The 23,229-nt window shown below is 42.0% G+C and overlaps 1 protein-coding gene across 2 annotated transcripts in view; it reads right to left on the bottom strand.

Annotated features, from left to right (window-relative positions):
* The window catches only part of adamts18 (ADAM metallopeptidase with thrombospondin type 1 motif, 18), a 95,872-nt gene that overhangs the window by 7,151 nt on the left and 65,492 nt on the right, over positions 1 to 23,229 (bottom strand). For both annotated transcript variants that reach the window (XM_061765305.1, XM_061765316.1), the window contains 3 exons: positions 12,384 to 12,504; positions 11,087 to 11,213; positions 2,604 to 2,808 (listed from right to left, as the gene is read on the bottom strand). In XM_061765305.1, the coding sequence (XP_061621289.1) occupies positions 2,604 to 2,808; positions 11,087 to 11,213; positions 12,384 to 12,504 (453 nt within the window). The remainder of the gene's footprint in view (positions 1 to 2,603; positions 2,809 to 11,086; positions 11,214 to 12,383; positions 12,505 to 23,229) is intronic.

Below are 23,229 nucleotides of genomic sequence, written 5' to 3'. Positions count from 1 at the left end.
GGTAGGAACGTAGATCGACCGGTAAATCGAGAGCTTCGCCTTTCGCTTAGCTCCTTCTTTACTACAACGGATCGATACAAAGTCCGCATCACTACAGACGCTGCACCGATCCGCCTGTCGATCTCCCGTTCCATTCTTCCCTCACTCGTGAACAAGATCCCGAGATACTTGAACTCCTCCACTTGGGGCAGGATCTCATCCCCGACCTGGAGACGGCACGGCACCCTTTTCCGACTGAGGACCATGGTCTCAGATTTGGAGGTGCTGATTCTCATCCCAGCCGCTTCACACTCGGCTGCGAACCGCTCCAGTGAGAGTTGGAGGTCACGGCTTGATGAAGCCAACAGAACCACATCATCTGCAAAAAGCAGAGATGCAATACTGAGGCCACCAAACCAGACCCCCTCTACGCCTCAGCTGCGCCGAGAAATTCTGTCCATAAAAGTTATGAACAGAATCGGTGACAAAGGGCAGCCTTGGCCGAGTCCAACCCTCACTGGAAACGAGTCCGATACTGGTTACTGCCGGATATGCGGACCAAACTCTGACTCCGGTCGTACAGGGACCGAACAGCCCGTATCAGGGGGTTTGGTACCCCACACTCCCAAAGCACCCTCCACAGGACTCCCCGAGGGACACGGTCGAACGCCTTCTCCAAGTCCACAAAACACATGTAGACTGCTTGGGCGAACTCCCATGCACCCTTGAGGACACTGCCAAGGGTGTAGAGCTGGTCCACTGTTCCATGCCCAGGACAAAAACCACACTGCTCCTCCTGAATCTGAGATTCAACTTCCCGACGGACCCTCCTCTCCAGCACCCCTGAATAGACATTACCACGGATCCCCCTGTCGCCTTTGAGCCCCACCTCCAGGCCTGGCTCCAGAAGGGAGGAAGGGAAACCTGAATCCATTAATTGTATTCGTCATAGGTTTTTTTTTAATGATTTTTTGCAATTTGTTTTTTTGCTAAAATCATTTAAGTTCATTTTTTTTCCTCAATAATGTACACAGAGCACTCCATATTGTCAGAAAAAAACGGAATTGTTGAAAATTTTACAGATTTATTAAAAAAGAAAAATTGAAATATCTATCTATCTATCTATCCAGTATATATATACACACACTATATAGCATTGTTTTGCCTTCTTCCTACAGTACATTTTCTACTCAATAATCAATTGGCAAATTGAACGAGTAATTGCATTGATAATTCAACACAAGCAGGACTATCAAACAGAAGGTCCCTGCTTGACTGAGGCTCCATTATGGACCCAAACATTAAACACAAAACTGGCATGGCTCACAAATGAATGTGACCTCCAAAAATCAGATTATCTGGCAACGTAACAACGCAGTAAACTTCAGAGGGAAAAAAAGGCGCAACTGCTCATCAGGGATGCTTTATGAGACCATACGTCACCCCACTAACACCCCCCCGACCCCCCACCCCACACACACACACAAATATACAAGGTGCCTCATCCCAGCAGGGCTTTTGACACTGAAAGCTTTCACTTATCTTTCCAAGGAGAATGCCTTTCACAGCTACCTGAACTCACCAAACACTCCCACCACTGTCATAAAGATTGACAGCTTGAGTGACAACTCTCACTCTCTTTTTTTAAAGCAGAATCATGACCCCACGTGACCTGCATCACGTTTGATCAGATTCCCTGAAAAAGTGCACACAGAAAAACGAGTGTGTGAAATCCTGCATTGACTTAATGCATCTTCATTCTCAGTTAAAAATATGACAGCTAAAATATGCTCATAATATTATGCATTTTCATGAAACTATGCAACTGTTTTCTCAAAAATGTGCAACTTTTTCTTGCAACAATCTGGCTTCATTCTCATAACATTGTGACTTTTTTTTTCTCCCCAATTTTCAAAAAAATGTTAGCCCGAAATATAATTATTTAAAGTACACAGTAATATGACTATTTTTTTCAAAACATTACAATGTTCTGTAAATTTTAAAATCATTTCACAAAAGTAAATAACTTTTTTCTTTAAAAAATACGGATAATTTTTTTGAAATACTATTTTCTTGAAAAAAATATTTATCAGTAATAAAAGTAATAATAATAAACTTTATATGCTGCATGTTTCAAGGGATCTAAGAATGATTAACAATACTTTTACATAATTTTTATATAATATTTATAAAATTTATAATAATTAACATTTAATTTGGGGTTCATCATATAAATTTATACGTGATATATTATATATTTAATATTTTTTAATCATTTTTTGCAATTTGTCAGTTAGCGAAATGTCCAGCTGAGGGCAGCAGAGCTTAGAAGATGAGTGAGACAAACGTGTATGCAAATGATGTGCGTGTATGTTTACTTTTTGCCTTTTATAATTTCTTGAATTTTCCAAAAATTTACAAAACGTCACCATGTTTTAATTAATTTTTTTATTTGAAAATATATGATTTTTTCCCCCATAAAATTATGACATTTTCTAACAAAAAGGTTATTGAAAATGGATGGATGGATGGATAGTTTCCAACACTTATCGTTTCAGCAGCAAGGCACCCTTGCAGAAAAGCGTGAAAGGTGTGTGACATGTTGCTGCATGCTTTGAATTTACCTGCGTCCAGGCTCCCGCGTTCCAGCCAGGCGGGCAGGCCTGAGTGTTGCAGGGCCGCAGCTGCCCCGGTGAGACGACAGGGCAGAGGGAGTGCGCCGCCGCCTCCTCCCGCTGGTAGGTCACCTTCCTCATGCAGCGCAGTGTCCTGCTCTGCTGGCCTCCGCCGCACGAACGACTGCATGTCGCCCACTCTCCTGTCCACCAGCTGAGAGGGTACAAAAAAAATGCAGAGGTTGCTAGAAAGTCCACTTTTTCTTCTGTCAGTGCTCAAAAAAACAACACAAATTTCAAGCAGGCTAATCATATTTATTCATATTTATCATATAGTAACTTTTCTCTTGCAAAATTTCTTTTTTTTTTTAAAGAAATTACATTCTTCTTAAAAATACGATGATTTACATTTCAAAATATACAGCATCTTTACAGAAAAAATGCAAACCTTTGAATTAAAAACAAAACACTTTTTTGTTAAAAAAGAAAAAAATATATGTTCTTGAAAATGTACATCTTAAAAATACATGGCTAGTTTTCTCCTAAGATGAACTTGAAAAAAGATCATTCATATTGATTGTTATTTAGCATAACTATATTCTTGTAAGATTACATATTTTATTTAAAAAATATACAATATACGTAATGTTTTAAATTAGAAACAAGACCTTAATTCTCAAAAATACTTTATTACTTAATTATCCTAAGATTAATACTTATGTAGAAAAAAAGTGCCATTTTTCTCCAAAATATAAATATTTTGTGTTTTCACTTTGTCTTCTGTCAGTGGTCGCAATTCTGTACTGATTTTGCACGTCAACAGGTAATTTCTAGCAAGCTGATTATATCCATTCATATGTATTATATCTTATAACTTTTTATTGTTGTAAGATTATATCTTTCATCTCAAAATGTGTAATGCTTTGCTTGAATCAAGAAGTATTTTTCTACAGAAAAAGAAAACATTTTCTTCTAGAGAAAGCACAGTTTTTTTTCTCATAAGATGAATACTTTTTGGGCAAATATCTAACTTTTTTTCTTGAAAACAAAATTTTTTCTTGCAAATATTTATGTTTTTTCATACTTTTTTTTCCAAAATATAAAGAATTTTCCCCCCCAAAAAACGCAACTTTTTTCCAAAAATGTACATCTTAAAAAAAAATGTAATCGAAGAAAATGCAACAGTTTTCAAAAATTTTACTGTACAGCTTTTTTCTTGTAATGTCTTAAGGTAGCCAGGATGAACAATTTCTTTACCTTATCAAACTTTTTCTCAAATGTTCAAGGTATTCCTCAGCTACAGTATGTCAGAACGAGCATCTTATTGATTATCTTATTTTAATCATAACCAAAAAATGCCAAGTCTATGTTTCCTTGTCATGCTTAAAGTAGCTTCAGAGTTGCGGCGCAAGAATCTTACTGTTTTTTAATGACAGTCAGTGTAAAACAAGTATGGTCACAATTATCAGAGGACCAGTGAACATTTTTCAGCGATTGTTGATCCATGCAATCTTAATTTTGGACACGGTAAATGTAAAACAGCTCAGGAACTAATATTAAACCTGTGAACTATCCTTATTACCGGTAGTTGTATTAACTTAACTAAGTACTAACTAAATAAACGAACATCCACGGACATCAGATGTTTTAAGTTTTTCGCATCTTTGCTCCAAAATAGACGCTGTCATGTTGGCACCGCAGCTCAAGGGAGAGATTACTGCAAACGAGTGGTCTGAGCACTGCGGGATTTTCAGCAGGAGGCAGATGGCGAGTGGGGCAGATGTCTCCGGATGCCGCAAAAATAAAAAAGACCTCGGGGCATGGAGGCGCTTTTCATTCTCTTTAGAATTCCGCAGACAAAATTTGGGAGAAAAGCGCTGCGTGAAGGAGTGGTTCTTTATTCCCCTGTGTTTTGTGTTTTGTCCGAGATTATAAATAACAACACATCACCGACGGAAAATTTCCCAAAACCGCGGCCGAGCTCACCCTAATTTGCATCTCGCAATTGCTACATTTTGAGATAGACGACCAGCGACTATTTCGGAGTGTTGCATTTGGTATTGAATTTGAAGGTAGGCCAACGGGTATCCTAGATTCATTTATGTTTCTTCAGTCAGTCAGAACCAGAGGAAATGTTTACTTGGCAACATGGAAAAAAAAAGCCATGCCTGGGAATGTACAGAAAGTCAGCCATTTTGGTCGGAATCGGCCATTTTTAGTTTCATTTGGGCCATTTCCAGGGGTCCTTCAAAGATGAACACTTTCTAGAAATTTTGTCTGATTGTTACCGAATTTGACCCACATACAGTATACTAAACAGATAGGCAACACTGAAGTGCAAAGTTTTTGAGGTTTAATCATTGTGTGTGGGTGGATCATGGGAGCGAGGTTTGATGACTCGCCATTAAAGCACCTATAGCATCGAGATGGCCTACATTTTTAATAATGTCATTCTGTTTTGGAGCAATTGTTAAATAACTAATTGCCCTGGGAACGCCCCCTTTTTCATCGCCAAAATCGATATACTGCCGTGTCTTGGTGTAACGTCAGCAACGGAACTGGAGACCAAACTCGCTGCAAAGCCGTTGTGGACAGAGGAATGTACTACACTGTAATGTGGCATTGAATTGTGAACAATTTGACTTTTTTGTAATTAATTGCGTGTGGGCGGATCATGGTGGCAAAGTTTGACGTCTCACCATAAAATACCAAAGTCTCATTACTCAATTTGAAAATTCAGCCCCCGAAATTTTGTCTGATGTCTACCAAATTTGAACCACGTATACCCGACAGATGAGTGACCAAAGGGTCTAAAACATTTGAGTTTATATCATTGTGTGTGGGCAAAGCATGGTGACAAAGTTTGATGACTTGCCATAAAACACCAAACTCCAATAACTTGACTGTACACAGTTAGCGCTCAACCAAACTCTTAAGTCTTCATGTGGCTCTCAACTTCACAATTACCTTGTAAAGCTGGCACTTAACCCTATACCATCCCCATTTCCACTTATAATATGAAGGATTTTGCGGAGAACCGCAGTCACCACTCTTTTCCCTGAGGGCCAAACACTAACAGCAGTGTGGGGGTTTAAAGTGTAAAGTAGGTCTAAGTGTGTCTGGTGGAGGGCTGAACTGACTCGGCCTGGAGAGACAGTCCGGGGCCTCGCAGGAATCTCCGCACAATAAAACATGTCAGCGGCCAAAATGCAGCAGTGATAAGAAGGCCAGCCGCGTTATGTGTGGAAAAAAAATACTCTTTGGATACAATTTGGAAGAGAAAAAACAAAATGCCTAACTTATAAGGCTCTCGTCGCACAATAAAAGTAGGGATAAGAGCCATTTTTGGTAGTTTAAGAGGAAATGGATGTCACATGCCCCACGATGAAGCACTTCTTTGAATTGACTGGATTATTTCAGTCATTGTGTTTATTTCTATTGTTCAAGGTGGCGGTTATTATTAATAGCTGCTGAGAGGAGCTATCCCATTCATTATAGGACATGTACAGTACATTGTGTGTGCCCGTGTCTCATTGAGTGGGTGGTGGACTTTTTTGTGCTGGATTATTTCCAGTTGTACTACAACATCATTGTGCTCATTTGTATTGTGCAAAGTAGCGGGTATTATTAATAACTGGTGAGAGGAGCTGTAATTATAGGACACTACATTGCACAAGCAAATGCACATGCACATGCTTGACCAAGCATGCCATGGACTTTTTGACTGGATTATTTCTAGTCCAGGGGTTTCCAAACTTTTTTCTCCAAAGGCCACATACAAAAAAATCGAAGGATGCAAGGGCCACTTTGAAATCCTTCAGTTTCACCTTACCACACTATACAACAGCATCACTGATGACATAGAACACAGGTGTCAAACTCAAGGCCCAGGGGCCAAATCCGGCCCATCACATCATTTTATGTGGCCCGCGAAAGCAAATCATGTGCATTGATTTCATGATTCTTGCTAAAATGCCAAAATTGCTAACTGTCTTCACTTATAAAGATCAGCATTTTTTCCTCAAACTCCCTTTTAAAATAAACTGAGTATTGGTTGAACAGTTTCTACCGACTTCTGACTTCAAAACTAGTTATGCATCAATTTGCTGTGCATATGTAATAATATACATTTATATGGGCTCACAGTCATAACAGCCCTCTGAGGAAAACCATAACTAAAAAATGAGTTTGACACCACTGAAGATGTGTTCTAGTTTTTGTCACAACTTTGAAATTTGTCTATAGAGCAAGTACACGTTACAATTCTCAGACATTTCCTGACATTCTCTCACTCTTAACTGTGGTATATTCATTTATTTCCTGTGTATTTTAACAATTTATTGAGTGTTTTTCATTTTTGACTCTTTTGTTTTCTTTTATGCGTATTTGATTGCCAAATTAAACCACACATCACCTGACCGCCATCTGCAAACTCTGTTTGGCTCTTGACCATTGTTTTGTAAACTTGGGCGCTTGGCTTTCTTTAGTTACTTCAAGTTCATCAGTTCATCGTTATTATATGTTGTCTGTTTCTGTGTTGAGCAAGCTTTAGAATGATATCAGCCTTTTGAGTTGGGAAAGTTTTAAACTCGGATTCAACAAATGAAGGTCACACTTAAACTCTGAACCCATATTGTCTTTGCATTAAAACATTGGCCAGAAAGTGGTGCATTTTAACCGGTTTTAAAGATTCATAACTTTCTTAATATTTGTCACAGGAAAATATCTGTCTGATAATGCCGGTGTCATGTATGAGTTGAAATTTTACACACATACATACTTTGATTTCTTTTAATGTCATCTTCGACTCTGTTGTAAAGTGCATTGCCATTTGTGACGTTTTTTTTCTTTCAAGTGATTCATACAGTTTGTCAAACATTTCCTGCATTTCTCAAAATGCTGGCTTTTCAACTGTGTCAAAAGGCAGTATTTCTTTTGCGATGAAGTGAACTACACTTGTTCTGGGCGCAGTGTTCCGTTTGTATTTACTTTGTCGACCATAACGCCTCGCTAGGCAGTGAGTGTTTAATGTCAGGATGAAACCCAATTTGACATAAGCCTGTTGTGGACTCATCTTGCTATTCGGTTTGAAGCCGAAATATTCATGCACAAGTCTGATGCATTGCGCTATTGCAATCGTCCTTTTTTTTCCCCCCTTGCATCAATTTGTACCTTATGTGTGCGAATGTGTAAGCTATTGACCCCGCCTGCCCATCGCCACAGAGACAAAGAGTCTGAATACCTGACAAAAGAAATCTCCCCACTCATTCTGCTTTAAACAAACGCGCATGAGTCCTTCAGTCTTTCTGGAGGCAAGAGACAAGCAAAACTACATGCCAATATATTGAGGCAGGGAAAATTAGGGTCACAGGCCGTGTTCAATGTTATTTTTAGTACATGGCCCGTGGACCATAGTTTGGATAGCCCTGTACGTGTCATTCAATTATATTGTGCAAGGTGACAATTATCATTGTTAATTGGTGAGAGGAACAATCACAGTAAAGACACATGACAGAATGTGCCGTGACTTTATTTGACAGGATTAATTCTGTTGATTTCTATTGTGCAAGTTTATCATGAATAACTGCTGATTGGAGCTATTCCTAGTGTGAGTACTCGAGTGTGAGCAGTGAAAAAATATGAGTATTTGACACCTACCCTAAAAATGTTGAACATGTTCTATATTAATAGACTAAAATGTAAATATACCACACATTATGATCCCAAAATACATTTCAAACTCATCTTACAACATAACCTTAATAATACAGTAAATGCCTTACAGATGATTTGATATTGTAAAAAAAAAAAAAAAAAAGAATGTACAGGAAGTTTCGCCTTCGCAACCTGTAAAAATATCAATTGCTAAGCAATAACCAGAGCTCTGTTGTTTGTTAGCTTGAGTTTTTTAATATCCATTCAGAGAAGCAAAAAAATACACGTGGTGAAGACTCTCTGTAAATTATGTTAACAAGCCAGGCTAAACTTAGCTCCCTCCTGACATACAAAGATCTTCGTCTCTCATGTATCATTTCATCACTATACTTCCTTGACACCCGTTTCTACTTTCTATTAGGCTTTGGTGCAATCTTGTAGTTCCAAAAAAAATGCATAAAATTACTGCGAATACTTGACTTTCTCAGCAAATTACTAAGAATAGAAAAATATGCGAACAGGCGAGGGTTCACTGTATACGACTCTGATCCCGTTCCAAACAAAGAGGCTGTGTCAAGACGTGCAACGGGACTCTTTAATACCTTTGGCTGAGATAAGGGAAACGCAATGCCCAAGATTAGTGGCAGGAAATAGTGTCTTGAGTGTTGGAAACAGAGGCCGTTTGCTCTCTGCCTCGTTGCACTCAGCCCGGACTTGTTGCGGCAGCCCGAGCCAACCGGCAACGTCCCCGACCAGCCGACGCATGCTTTGTATGTCTATTTCGGCCTCGCGGCTTGGACGCACAACGCATAATTGCAGCATTAGTGGAAGTGCTCGTGCTCTCCCTGACCCCAAAACGCCGTGCCCTGCCTCTTCAGTGCAGCGCGCATGTAAATGACTTTGCCGCTCACCGGAGAGGGAAAGCCTTTCATAGGGGTGCTGCTTCAACTTGAACGCCACCGCAGTGATCGAGTCTGCATGCATGCACGCCCTTCTTTTTGAAAGTCAACTCCATTAGACACACAAGGTCTAGACATGGGTGGGCTCAGCATCTATGGAGGTTTTGTTCACGTCAAAAGATGGTTTTCAAACCAAAATAAAATGCTTCCAGGCAGGGCGGCACATCTGCCTCACAGTTCTGAGGTTCACGCTTTGAATCTCAACTTTGGCATTCCTGTGTGGAGTTAGCATGTTCTCCCCCATGGGATTCCAAAAACATCCATGTTAGGTTCATCCAAGACTCTCATTTGTCCACAGGTATGAATTTGAGTGGTCGTGCCCAGCGATTGACTGGAGAGCAGTCAAGGGTGTACCCCGCTTCTCAAAATCCACTGGGGTAGGCTCCCAGTGTTCAGTACTGAACAATCCAAATCAATGAATGTAGCACTCCGGTTCATATGCATGATAGAAAAAAGTCCTCTTATTCCTTTTTAATTCAGTGGAATATTTTTGTTTGGACATTTAACAAAATTATTTAGTGTGCATTTACTTTAAACTATGTAGTAAAATATGTCCATTGTGTATAGAAAGTTTCACTTACTGATAACACTGTTAGCCCAATCCTATAAATACAGACCTCGAAAAACAAGTGAAAACACTGTAATGTGCATTCGAGGCCAGTAGTAGGCAATGTCAGGTTTTACAGAAAGAGTATGTTAATGTACTACTTGTCCAAAACTATCATTTGAATACCCTCATTGGTGAAATGTGAGTTTAGAAGTTGACAATTGTTAGTTGTGCAACTCTGTCAGACAAATTAGCAGGATAGCACATCTGCACTTAACACACATAAAAATGTATCGTGAACTCACACAGTCTTCTTTCTATTCGCGGTTTATGTACCCTCTTATGTACCCTCCTCTGTAACGCCCTATGATGCCACAAGATGGTGCGAAAGGCTTGACTAATAGGAATGTAGCAATTGGTGTCAAGGTAGTCTGTTGGAGTGATACATTGCCGCTGTTGTAAGATATTTGTATGTCGGCCAGGAGCTAAGTTTAGCCCAGCTTTGTTAGCAGTTACGAGAAAGTCTCCCCCGATGTGTATATTTTTCCGCTGCTGAAATCTAAGCCATTTTTAGGGTAATGTTGTAATATCAGTTTGAAATGATATTAAAGAGCTTTGGGATCTTATTTTGCTGTATTTTTATGGTTTAAACTATAATATAGGCAATTGTTAACATTTTTAGTGTGAGCGTCATTACTCGCTATTTCGTGGCAGGAATCAGTTTATTTGCGGGCGATTACTGTATTACATTTTCATAGATGATGCTTTTTAACATGGAAATGCTACCATTTTCATGCCAAAACTGCCAAAAGGCTTTTGTAATTTTTTTATTTCTGTTGGATAAACAAACAACATTCTCCCAATCGTCTCAAAATAAGACATGGTTAAAAGGAGATTACAAATGATTAAATATAGTTTGAGTAGTTTTAATGTATGTCTTTATCTATTGGTTAAAACAAGATAGGAACAGCATCGTGTCATGGCACTACTACTAAAACACTGCCTGTGATTAACGTGATCCATGGCGGGACGCGTCCATTGATTTGTTAAGTACAGACCTGAGTCACAAACTCTCTCGGTGCGTTTCTCAAAAAGGAACAGAGGAGAGATTAAAGAGTGGGATAGAGGAGGAAGACCACGGACAAAGTGCAGACTCCCCTCAACCGCAATGAACGAGTGTGCGCAAGCCTGTAATAAAACAAGCGCAACATTTGCCAACATGGATGCACAAGCCGCAAACCACACACACATACGCAAGCACACGTGTAAATACACACTCACGTGCACACGAACACACACAAACACACACACACACGCACACAAATACTTACTATGCAGGGCAGGGCTGCATATTGCAGAGGTGCGAGCCCAGCGTGGGTCTCGTGAGCGGATTGCACATTGTGGCGTTGACGTGAACTTTCTGGTCCTGCAGGCAAATTGCCTTGGTAGAAATGCGACCTGAAGGGACAGAAACAAGAATAATTGTAAGTTCTCAGTGACCCCAGTTTTACTTAACTGGTCTAAAAAGTATTATTTATTTAGTTAAAATAATGCAACTTTGGCCATCCGGCCATGGCAGCGACATATAGTGGTGTTACAAGTACTGTATAGGTTGTTCCACGAGATAGCAGCAGATCCAATGAACCTTTGTATCCACCTATTGCCATTCATACAAAAGAATTAAAGCGTTGTGTTCAACTAAACAGGTCCAGATTCCACCAGGATTAAGTCTGTTTGTGAGTAAATAGAGACAAGATCAACATTTTATCAATATGTAGGGTATATTAGTTGTGACATTTTTGTTCGGTGGTGTGCCGTGAGATTTTACAAGCGTCTCGGCTCCATAAAGGTTAGTAAGCACTCTACTGATGAATCCAACAGTTAATAATAAAAGGGGAAAAAATAATTATAGGGCGTGAAAATTAATTCTGATTATTGTTTTTTTTGGGGGGGGGGGAGGGGGGGGGGGATGGTGGGTGAAGGAAACATGCAATGCCATCCTAATTAGTTTACTACCAAAAAAAAAATAAAAAAATAAAAGAATGTGGGGGCCACTTTGATAGTGCCTGCTCTCTCATCTTTGTACTGCAGGTACCAAGTAAAAAGCCAGGGATTTGGGGGTGGCTACTTCCCCATGGATCCCACTCGAAAAGAAAAAAATAATCAATGATGCAACATTCTTACTCTCTTGCTTAAATTTTGTTAAAGCCAACTCATTGCCAAATCAGCACCCCCTAGCGTTGAAAGTAAGAAGTACAATGCAGGCACACATTCTTAATGTAATGTGGGCCGTGTTTTATTTTACTGTTACAGACCAATAAAATAAAACAAGATGCTGCAAATGAACCCATGCCACAATTTGGACACCGGAATTACAATTATAAGGGGCATTGATTTATATTTAAATTGTTTTCCTTTTTTCTCTTTTTCACATTTTGTTCCCCTCGAGTTGTGTACTTATTAATTTTGGACACCCGGTTTTGCCATTTGTGCCCCCGCATCCATCTTGTACTATGACTCATTCCAGCAGAATTGGGGAAGGCTCGCATTGCCAAAACCCATCCAACCTGATCACTGCCTGTATACGGGCAAACGCATTAAACCAACATCCAAAGTCTTCCTACTCACCTCCGGCACAGGGAGCGGAACAGTCGGAGCGCACCGCACCCCAGCTGTAGTCTGGCTTCCTCTCGGTGCGAGGCAGTGTGTACTCCCAAACCACGCCGGGGTTCTTGCCTTGCAGGAGAATCTAGAACAGGAAGAAGAACCCATGAATTGTTGTGGAGAGACAAGAAGTAAAGGACTGCAATGACCTCAAACTTTGTTCTCTAGGCAAACCCCCCAGGGGGTGTCAAACTCGATCCATCCATTTTCTATAGCGCTCATTCTTCCTCGGGTCGTGGGTGAGCCGGAACCAAGCCAGCTGACGTTACGTGAGAGGTCGGGTACACCCCAGACTGGTCGTGAGCCATTTGAAGGGCACAAATAGGCAAACAGACAAACAATCATTCATGTTCACATCTGAGGACAATTTAGATTCTTCAATTAACCTAACAAGCATGTTATTGGAAGGTGGGAGGAAGATTGATTACCTGCAGAAAACCCACGCAAGCACAAGGAGAACATATAAATGCAGAGATTTGGAGTCCGGAAGTATAGGGTCCAGCTCACCCCTGACCCTAATGAGGATAAGCAGTATAGAAAATAGATTGCTGGATAGACTGCAAAGGCAACAAATGCCTTGGCAAAGATCTGCGCTTCCCTGTGCTCTTGTCACTATGATAACTAGGAGAGGAACGGTATGCCAAAAATCACAACTGTACTGGAGGTCTGTGTGGTGGACCAGGGAGAGAGTAGATCATGTATGTTGCCTTCAACCGCGTCCGGAAATCTTAGCCTTGGACTTCGAGCGAGATTATTCCTCCTCCACGGACATTCTTGTGGTATGCCAGCCCGGGGACCGCTATGTAATTTTGCTCTCGCTCTTTGGGCTTGATGAGTGGCGCGGTGAAGATGTGGAAAACCTGTGGTCTGTTGTCTCTGCTGCGACAATGTTTTGTACTTGTCAAACATGACAAAGATCTTACACTGTCCGCATCTTAAATGTGTCTATCTCCAACACTTGACAGATAGTCTGTCAGTCATGCCAGTCATTTTAGTTCTAATCGTCATTCCCCATTGCTAGTTTGACAGACTATGCAGATTAGTGTGTTGATGGTTGTGGTGGGATGTTTATCTTTGCTTGTGTTTGTCTTGGAGACCAATATTTGGCTTTGTCTAAAACAATTGTTCGAAAAGTTGTGTGGTGTTTATGTTGGCAGACAATGTTAGTGCACATTGTGTGTCTTTGACACAGAGGGACTTATTTCACAGATGGAAAGCAGCAAAATCCACGATTATGTCTGCATTGTATTGTTTCTGCAGCTGTTTTAAAAAAATGTTGGATACATATCAATTCACATTTAATTTCATTCAAATGTGCGGATTGTATACCAAGGTTTGTGGTGTGTTGTGTGTGTCATTTGCGCATGTGTTTTCACGACACTGGCAAGAAGAAATTGAGGATTTAGGACAGACCCCTGAGGCACACTGTTGGATTATTGCTAATTTTATAACTCTAACCTTTAAAATTTTGTTTCTGTCTAAATGCTAGAATGAGTAGTCTGTAAAAACGAGTGGTTAGTCTATGCATTTGGGACCGGTACTACAACGAAGCGACAATAGTGGACTAATAGTATCTAATGGAAAGCTGGTATAGCCAAACACTGTTTAAAAATTTTTTTTTTTAAAAAAAAGCCAAAAACAGGAACAAAAATTTAACACTTTTACACTTTTTGCCATCCAAAGAACCATGTACTGTATCTCTAAATTCTGTTTAACTTGTATCAGAAAAATATAATAGCTGAAATATTAATTTAAAAATATCATCAATTTCATTGCACATCCCCCCCCAAAAACAGTTTTCAGTTATTATAATTGTTTTTTTAAATGATGCAAAATATAATAAACAACACACAATTTATACTGAATCTCTAAATGCAGTTTGTTTTTTCTTAAATCATAAAAACTACAAAAAAATAACTTTTTTAGTTTTTAGACATAATATATATTTGTGAGATACATTGGTTTAATTTTATAGTCACATGAAAACAAAAAAAAAAAATTTTGATATTACAAAAATAAAAATGTGACACTTTTTGTAGCCTATGTACTGCTTCTCCAAATGAAGTTGACTTTGTATCTGAAAAATTATTACATTATACAATATACTGTATAATCAGTTAATCAGATTTTCTAAAATCCCCAAACATGTTTAAATGTGAAAAACTACAAACATAACTTATTTTTATAGAGACGCATACATGTTTTTCATTATAGAGCAACAATATTCTTTTCACTAGTTTACCCAAGAACACAGCAGTGAGGCAGGAGGCTCATATGGAAACTTTTTTGTTTCCATCTAAATACTAAAACAATTATGTTTTAGTAAAATCGTCCGCGAAAACGAGTGTTCACTGTACACATTCACAACCACTACTACAACCAAAACGACAATGGCTGACCAACTGTACTGTGTTTGCATGTGCGTGTCAAATTCTAAAGGGACATATATTCCAATGAAGCATATTTCCCCCCCATTTTAATTTGATCGTTGGGACGTATTCCTGTCTTGAAACTGCAGAGTCTGTTGACGCCAAGCACAAAAGCATCAGGGTAATGCGGACTGGAGATTTCAGCATGCCTGACAAAATTAACAGCAATCCGACCTTTTTGTACCAATGACAACAGTTAACATAAGCAGCATTTAAGGAAGATGACATGTTGGTTTCTCCCCTTTCGACTGTTCATGCACGTGCAGACAGCCAAGAGGAACAATCTACCTTTTGGTCACAGGACCCAGCGTGCACTTGGACGCGTAAAGTGATTGTTTCAGTCGGCGGTTTTCCGCCTCAGGGAGGCTCTCGAACGCGGATCAGACACGCTCTTGTGTAAGCTGGGCTGAAGGCCAAGGTAAATCGGTGATATTCACAGGCTTGTCAGTAAATTTGATGGTTAAAATGGAGGAGCGAAAGCAATTAAGAGCATGCCTAATCATTTAGGTACTGTATTTCAGCAGTTAATTCACAGGCATCTAATGTAGTGGTTCCCAAATTGAAGTCCGAAGACACCCTGGCAGTCCGCGAGCTATAGCTTGTGGGTCCGCAAAATAATTTACAACAAATTATTATGTTGTATCATTTAAAAAGTACATACCTACATATGAGGACTGGCATGTCAATTAAACACACGTAATAAACCAATTTCTCCTCCGTACCTTAGGCCAACTAAATGTCCTTTATGATTGTGATTTATCACATAAATCTGACAACCCTGCATGAATCAAGTTCTTTTTTTTTGGTTTTAAGAATAAAAGGCATATTATTACAAGAATAATCCTGGGTTTTTTTTCCAGAACAAAGGGAAAATGTGTTTTTACAGAATATAAGGCATAATATTATAAAAATAAAGTTGCATTTTTAAAATTAGAAAATATAATGAATTAGAATAGAGTCTATTGTCACTGTAAGGTACAGATACAATGACTTTGGGGTGCATATAAAATTTAGTGCATTCAAAAATAGGAAGACTTATTTTCTTCCTTTTTATCATGACAAAACACGGCTTCATTACAACTTTTTTTCTGGAAAAAAATAAAATTTTATTCAGATAACTTTACAACTATTTTTCAATTAAAAATATACATTTGTTATTATGACATGACAACTTATTTCTCGCAAATAGGCCACTTTTGAATTCCTATTGCATTTAAGGGAGCACATTGTAGTCATGTTTAATAGCCGTTCATGAGAGGATCCTTGGAAAAACAAAAGCTCTCCTGTAAGGGGTTCATAGACCCAAAAAGTTTGAGAAATCTTGCGCTAATGATCACGTTTGCTGCTGCTTCATCCAGCCGTCAGTCTCGGCTCAATTTGGACATCCAAATAAATGGCTTTCCTTGGTAACTAGGAATCACCGGTCAGTTGTTACAGTCAGGATGCGGTGGAAGATAGCTGAAAATTGAGCAGTGCAGTGTCCAAATAAAGTGACGGCGAACCAGCATGAACAGAGAGAGGAAGCAGTCTTCCCTCTCAAGAGGCTTGTGGCCAAAAGTCAATGATAGCAGTATGACTGAAGAATCATGCCACGTTGTCACTGGACTGTATGCATATTTTTATGGGCAATAAGTCTCGAGTAACCAGTTTCAGGTTGAATTTTACCTAAAGAAAATAGACTATATGGTCTTTGCAGGGAGTATTACATGATATGGTTTGAAATGTTAAGATTGAGTTTATTTCACAAAGGCACAGACAAGTATAGTTAGCACTGCGATGTAAGAGTACAGTACATTAGATGTTATTTAAAGAAAATTACACATTATGACAAAATAGGATTTACCGTACCAAACTGTATGGAAGTACATGAAAGTGAACTGCACCATTTGGTGGAAACCATGTCTGTAAAAATCAGCAATAGGAAGAAATTGTGTGCTCCCTCGTGGCCTGACCTTAACTCATCACAATCAAAGAGCTCAGTTGCAAGATTCTTAATCTTTTAATCTAGCCGCCATCGCTGCCACACTCTCAAACTCCTCTTTTTTTGGGGGGTTGTAAATACAGGACATACTTAAGAGAGATTAGAGCGGTGACATCTACAGATCAGTATGAACTGTGAATGCACGCAGACAAGACTGACTGCATATTAAGCTTCCCTTTCTTTAAAGGACTGCTTTGGTTTGTTCAAACATTAATCCTCCTTTCATATTTCGGCAACGTCTCGATCAGTTATGATGATATAAAGCAAACGTGAATCTCAAAGGTTATTAAAGACACAGGCAGACACAATGCTAATATTGCTGGAAAATAAGTGATTGAGTTTTGCAGCATCAACACAAATTGTCACATCAAAGACTTAAAAATGCAATTTTTAATCCCACATTTACCTTGGCATTAACTACCGGTAATTCAATCCTTTATGTCAACATTTACATATGGACTACAGTGAAATACGGCCTATTTGCAATTCACCATATGCCTATATTAATTGTTTAAACCCGATATATACCCCAAACTAAGATCCCAAAACCCTTAAAACCAAATGGTTTACACATGATTTGATTTGAGGAAAAAAGGAACAAAAGAGCTAGGACACTGACATGTAGCCGTCGCTTCGTAGCCCATAAAAAGGCAATTGCAGCACAAAGATGTACACATGGGCGAACAGTCCCTGTAATTTCTGCTAACAATCCGAGCTAAATTTAGCTCCTCCCCAACTTACAAAGATCTTGGAACGGTGGAGCTGTATTGCTTCAACATACCAATTACTTCTTTCATAAAAGTTTTTCAGTGAATAGCTGACGATAGGTCTTACACAAAAAAAATGCAAATAGGTGAATTTGTGAATAGCAAACTGTGAATAGGCATAGGTTAACTGCTAAGCAGAGTACAGTATGTAGGTCTCACTAAATCAAAAACAAATGGCCGATAGGTAAATAATAATTATTTGTAGGGTTAGGTATTTTATTTTTATTTTATGGGTTGCGAAGCCGCAACCCACACGCTAGCATCTTCACATTTCCAGTGTATTTCATCCCAATCAAAGTTATTTAATATAATGTAATTTAATAATTAATTATTATTATTCCATCCATCCATTTCCATCCATCCGCTTATCCTCACTAGTGTTACGGGTGTGCTGGCGCCTATCTCAACTGACTTCAGGCGAGAAGCGGGGTACACCCTGAAGTGGTTGCCAGCCAATCATGGGTTACATATACACAAACAACCATTGACACCCACGGACAATTTAGATTCTTTAATGAACCTACCATCCATGTCTTGAGAAAGTGGGAGGAAACTGGAGTACCTGGAGAAAACCTACGCAGACACAGGGAGAACATGCAAACTTTAAACAGTAAGGCCGGATTTGAACCCCCGCAGAACTGTGAAGTGGACGTGCTAACCATTCATCCACTATGCCGCTAATTATTATCATATATAAGGCTCCAGCATGCCTATGACCCTAGTGAAGTGACCCTAGTGAGGATAAGCGGTACAGAAAATGGATGGATGGATACTATAATATAATTATTTCATATAACATGAACATTTGCTTCTAAATATACTGCATATGTTTAACGATGATGGCTGTATTTTTTTAACCCCCCCCCCAAAAAAAATCTTGAATAAACCACCAATAAGCGTTTTCGAGGAAAAACAAGGAAATTAAAACAATGGAAGAAAAAAAAAAAAAAAAAAAATCCACAAATAGGTGACTGTGTGCCGCTGTTTTAATAAATGGTTGACTTTCACTGAAGTGTCTCTGTTATGTGGACCCAGTCACCGACACAAGCAGGTTATGCTGCGGACAAGCCCACTGCCCGTCCGGTGGCCAAGAGGAGCCGTTTAGCTCGTGAGCTAGCTGGTGGTTTGCACCTTTCGCGGCTCAAACATGTAGGGATGTGTAGGCATAAGATTTCATACATAGTAGGATAACAGAGTTGAAAGATGAGCGGGGCGTTGTTTCAACGCATTCAGTGGACACGCCCACAGTGTCAGAACTGAGGGAACGTCTTCATTTTTCATGACTTTGAAGCCTCATTTTATTTACTTGGCGATTTTAATCATTCACATTTGGTACACTCTTCTATGTGGTGTGTCAAATTTACAAGACATTTATTTTCACTTTACAGGTACTTTAAGGGTAATGTTGAAGGATGAATTTGAAATGCTATTTAAGTGCTTTTGGATCATATTTTGGGGTATACTTTCATTTTAGTAATACAGACCATTCTAAACATTTTGGGGGTGTCCATTATTCAATTAATTTAATGAGGGTTTACGGCAGTCTTCTGAAGCGGTGTTCCCATGCACTTTTCCTCATCGGCGGTCTTAAAATTCCAACTTCCCATTTCTCTGGAATGCGGCACAAGGACAATAGCGCCCTTCCCCCTCTGGCTCAATGCAGTAAAAGATGTTTCGTTCCTATGGATGCATTCATCGTACAAAAGCAAACAACACTGAGCACTCAACGGAACCCGACCACAAGTCAAGCCCTCTTTTCTGAAATAGCTGCGAAAACATACAAACATTTCCGGATGGCCAAGTGACCAGCGAGTGGATCAACTTTTAGGAATATCCCGCTGGTGTTTCTCCCAAAGATTTACGGCTCGCTCTTTCCTGACTGAGTACTTTTAGGCCTTCAGGTGAGAATAAGTGTCCTGGTGCTCACCTGGTTTCCACTTCTGGTGTCTGCAGCCAGGGTTCATAGTTCAAGGGAAAATAAAAAGCTTGCGCTGACAGTTATGTGTCAGGACCAGCCTCCATGAAGCCTGCCGCTTCGGGGCTGGTAAAAGACTCACCCTCCTGTTTTATAGTCTCTCTTGCCTTCCAACCAGTTTTTCTTTCCGTTTTCTTGGTCCGCTAAACTGCAATCATGTTTGCAACAAAAGCACTTTTGAGGTCAGGGGCCACGGGGGCCACATAGCCATGGCTCTAGATGCTTGTGCATGAATGAAAGGATGTGACCAGCGCTAAGAGAGAGTAATGTGTGGTGATGATGCACGGTGGCAGTGGTTTTTCTACAGAGGTGGAACCTGTAAAGTCAAAGACCGCTGAAGTTGTAAAATTTGTAATTAAGCCAAAATGAGTAAAAATTGATATTTTATCATTATTATGATAATTATTATATTTTTTTTAAAAGAGGAATACCCCTCCTTGAGCCGTCACCTTGTCGTGGTGGAGGGGCTTGTGTGTCCCAGTGATCCTAGGAGCTAAGTTGTCTGGGGCTTTATGCCCCTGGCAGGGTCACCCATGACAAACAGGTACTAGGTGAAGGACCAGACAAAGCACGGCTCAAACAATGGACTTAGTTTTCCCTTGCCCGGACGAGGGTCACCGGGGCCCCCCACTGGAGCCAGGCCTGGTGGTGGGGCTCGAAGGCGAGCACCTGGTGGCCGGGCACAGCCCGAAAGGGTAACGTGGGTCCCCCTTCCCATGGGCTCACCACCTGTGGGAGGGGTCATATGGGTCAGGTGCAGTGTGAGCTGGGCGGTGGCCGAAGGCGGGGACCTTGGCGATCCGATCCCCGGCTACATAAGCTGGCTCTAGGGACGTGGAATGTCACCTCTCTGGCAGGGAAGGAGCCGAGCTGGTGTGTGAGGTCGAGAAGTTCAGACGAGATATAGTCGGACTCGCCTCCACACACAGCTTGGGCTCTGGTACCAGTCCTCTCGAGAGGGGTTGGACTCTCTTCCACTCTGGAGTTGCCCACGGTGAGAGGCGCCGAGCAGGTGTGGGTATACTTATACTTGGAGGGGGTGCTGGAGAGCGCTCCCGCTGGGGACTCCATTGTTCTGTTGGGGGACTTCAATGCTCACGTGGGCAATGACAGTGAGACCTGGAAGGGCGTGATTGGGAGGAACGGCCCCCCCGATCAGAACCCGAGCGGTGTTCTGTTATTGGACTTCTGTGCTCGTCACGGATTGTCCATAATGAACACCATGTTCAAGCATAAGGGTGTCCACACGTGCACTTGGCACCAGGACACCCTAGGTCGCAGTTCGATGATCGACTTTGTGGTCGTGTCATCGGACTTGCGGCCACATGTCTTGGACACTCGGGTGAAGAGAGGGGCGGAGCTGTCAACTGATCACCACCTGGTGGTGAGTTGGCTCCGATGGTGGGGGAAGATGCCGGTCCGACGTGGCAGGCCCAAACGTATTGTGAGGGTCTGCTGGGAACGTCTGGCAGAATCCCCTGTCAGAAGGAGTTTCAACTCCCACCTCCGACAGAACTTTGCTCATGTTCCGGGAGAGGCGGGGGACACCGAGTCCGAGTGGACCATGTTCCGCGCCTCCATTGCTGAGGCGGCCGACCGGAGCTGTGGCCGTAAGGTGGTCGGTGCCTGTCTTGGCGGCAATCCCCGAACCCGTTGGTGGACACCAACGGTGAGGGATGCCGTCAAGCTGAAGAAGGAGTCCTATCGGGCCTTTTTGGCCTGTGGGACTCCTGAGGCAGCTGATGGGTACTGGCTGGCCAAGCGGAATGCAGCTCTGGTGGTCGCTGAAGCAAAAACTCGGGCATGGGAGGAGTTCGGTGAGGCCATGAAGAAAGACTTCCGGACGGCTTCGAGGAAATTCTGGTCCACCATCTGACGTCTCAGGAGAGGAAAGCAGTGCACCACCAACACTGTGTATAGTGGGGATGGGGCGCTGCTGACCTCGACTCGGGACGTTGTGAGTCGGTGGGGAGAATACTTCGAAGACCTCCTCAATTCCACCGACATGCGTTCCCATGAGGAAGCAGAGTGTGGGTTCTCTGAGGCGGGCTCTCCTATCTCTGGGTTTGAGGTCACCGAGGTAGTTAAAAAGCTCCTCGGTGGCAGGGCCCCGGGGGTGGATGAGATTCGCCCGGAGTTCCTAAAGGCTCTGGATGTTGTGGGGCTGTCCTGGTTGACACGCCTCTGCAACATCGCATGGACATCGGGGACAGTGCCTCTGGATTGGCAGACTGGGGTGGTGGTCCCCCTTTTTAAGAAGGGGGACCGGAGGGTGTGTTCCAACTACAGGGGGATCACACTGCGCAGCCTCCCTGGTAAGGTCTATTCAGGGGTGCTGGAGAGGAGGGTCCGTCGGGAAGTCGAATCTCAGATTCAGGAGGAGCAGTGTGGTTTTCGTCCTGGCCGTGGAACAGTGGACCAGCTCTACAGCCTCGGCAGGGTCCTCGAAGGTGCATGGGAGTTTGCCCAACCAGTCTACATGTGTTTTGTGGACTTGGAGAAGGCGTTCGACCGTGTCCCTCGGGGAGTCCTGTGGAGGGTGCTTCGGGATTATGGGGTACAGAACCCCCTGATACGGGCTGTTCGGTCCTTGTACGACCGGAGTCAGAGTTTGGTCCGCATATCCGGCAGTAAGTCGGACTCGTTCCCGGTGAGGGTTGGATTACGCCAAGGCTGTCCTTTGTCGCCGATTCTGTTCATAACTTTTATGGACAGAATTTCTAGGCGCAGCCGAGGCGTAGAGGGGGTCCGGTTTGGTGGCCTCAGTATTGCATCTCTGCTTTTTGCTGATGATGTGGTTCTGTTGGCTTCATCAAGCCGTGAGCTCAAACTCTCACTGGAGCAGTTCGCAGCCGAGTGTGAAGCGGCTGGGATGAGAATCAGCACCTCCAAATCTGAGACCATGGTCCTCAGTCGGAAAAGGGTGGCATGCCCTCTCCAGGTCGGGGATGAGATCCTGCCCCAAGTGGAGGAGTTCAAGTATCTTGGGGTCTTGTTCACGAGTGAGGGAAGAATGGAACGGGAGATCGACAGGCGGATGGGTGCAGCATCTGCAGTGATGCGGACTTTGTATCGGTCCGTTGTGGTAAAGAGGGAGCTAAGCCGAAAGGCGAAGCTCTCAATTTACCGGTCGATCTTCGCTCCTACCCTCACCTATGGTCATGAGCTGTGGGTCGTGACCGAAAGAACAAGATCCCGGATACAATCGGCCGAAATGAGTTTCCTCCGCAGGGTGTCCGGGCTCTCCCTTAGAGATAGGGTGAGAAGCTCGGTCATCCGGGAGGATCTCAGAGTAGAGCCGCTGCTCCTCCGCATTGAGAGGAGCCACATGAGGTGGCTGGGCCATCTGATTCGGATGCCTCCTGGACGCCTCCCTGGTGAGGTGTTCCGGGCACGTCCCACCGGGAGGAGACCCCGGGGACAACCCAGGACACGCTGGAGAGACTACGTCCTTCGGCTGGCCTGGGAACGCCTCGGGATCCCCCCGGAAGAGCTGGATGAAGTGGCTGGGGAGAGGGAAGTCTGGGCGTCCCTGCTTAAGCTACTGCCCCCGCGACCCGACCCGGATAAGCAGTAGAAAATGGATGGATGGATGAAAAAAGAGGAATATAAAAAATTTAATTAAAATACAAAAACTGAAAATGTCAAAGTGATAGAT

The sequence above is a fragment of the Phyllopteryx taeniolatus genome, chromosome 2 (genome assembly GCF_024500385.1).
Source record: "Phyllopteryx taeniolatus isolate TA_2022b chromosome 2, UOR_Ptae_1.2, whole genome shotgun sequence".
NCBI classification, from domain to species: Eukaryota; Metazoa; Chordata; class Actinopteri; order Syngnathiformes; family Syngnathidae; genus Phyllopteryx; species Phyllopteryx taeniolatus.
This window is presented reverse-complemented; position numbering and strand designations above follow the sequence as displayed.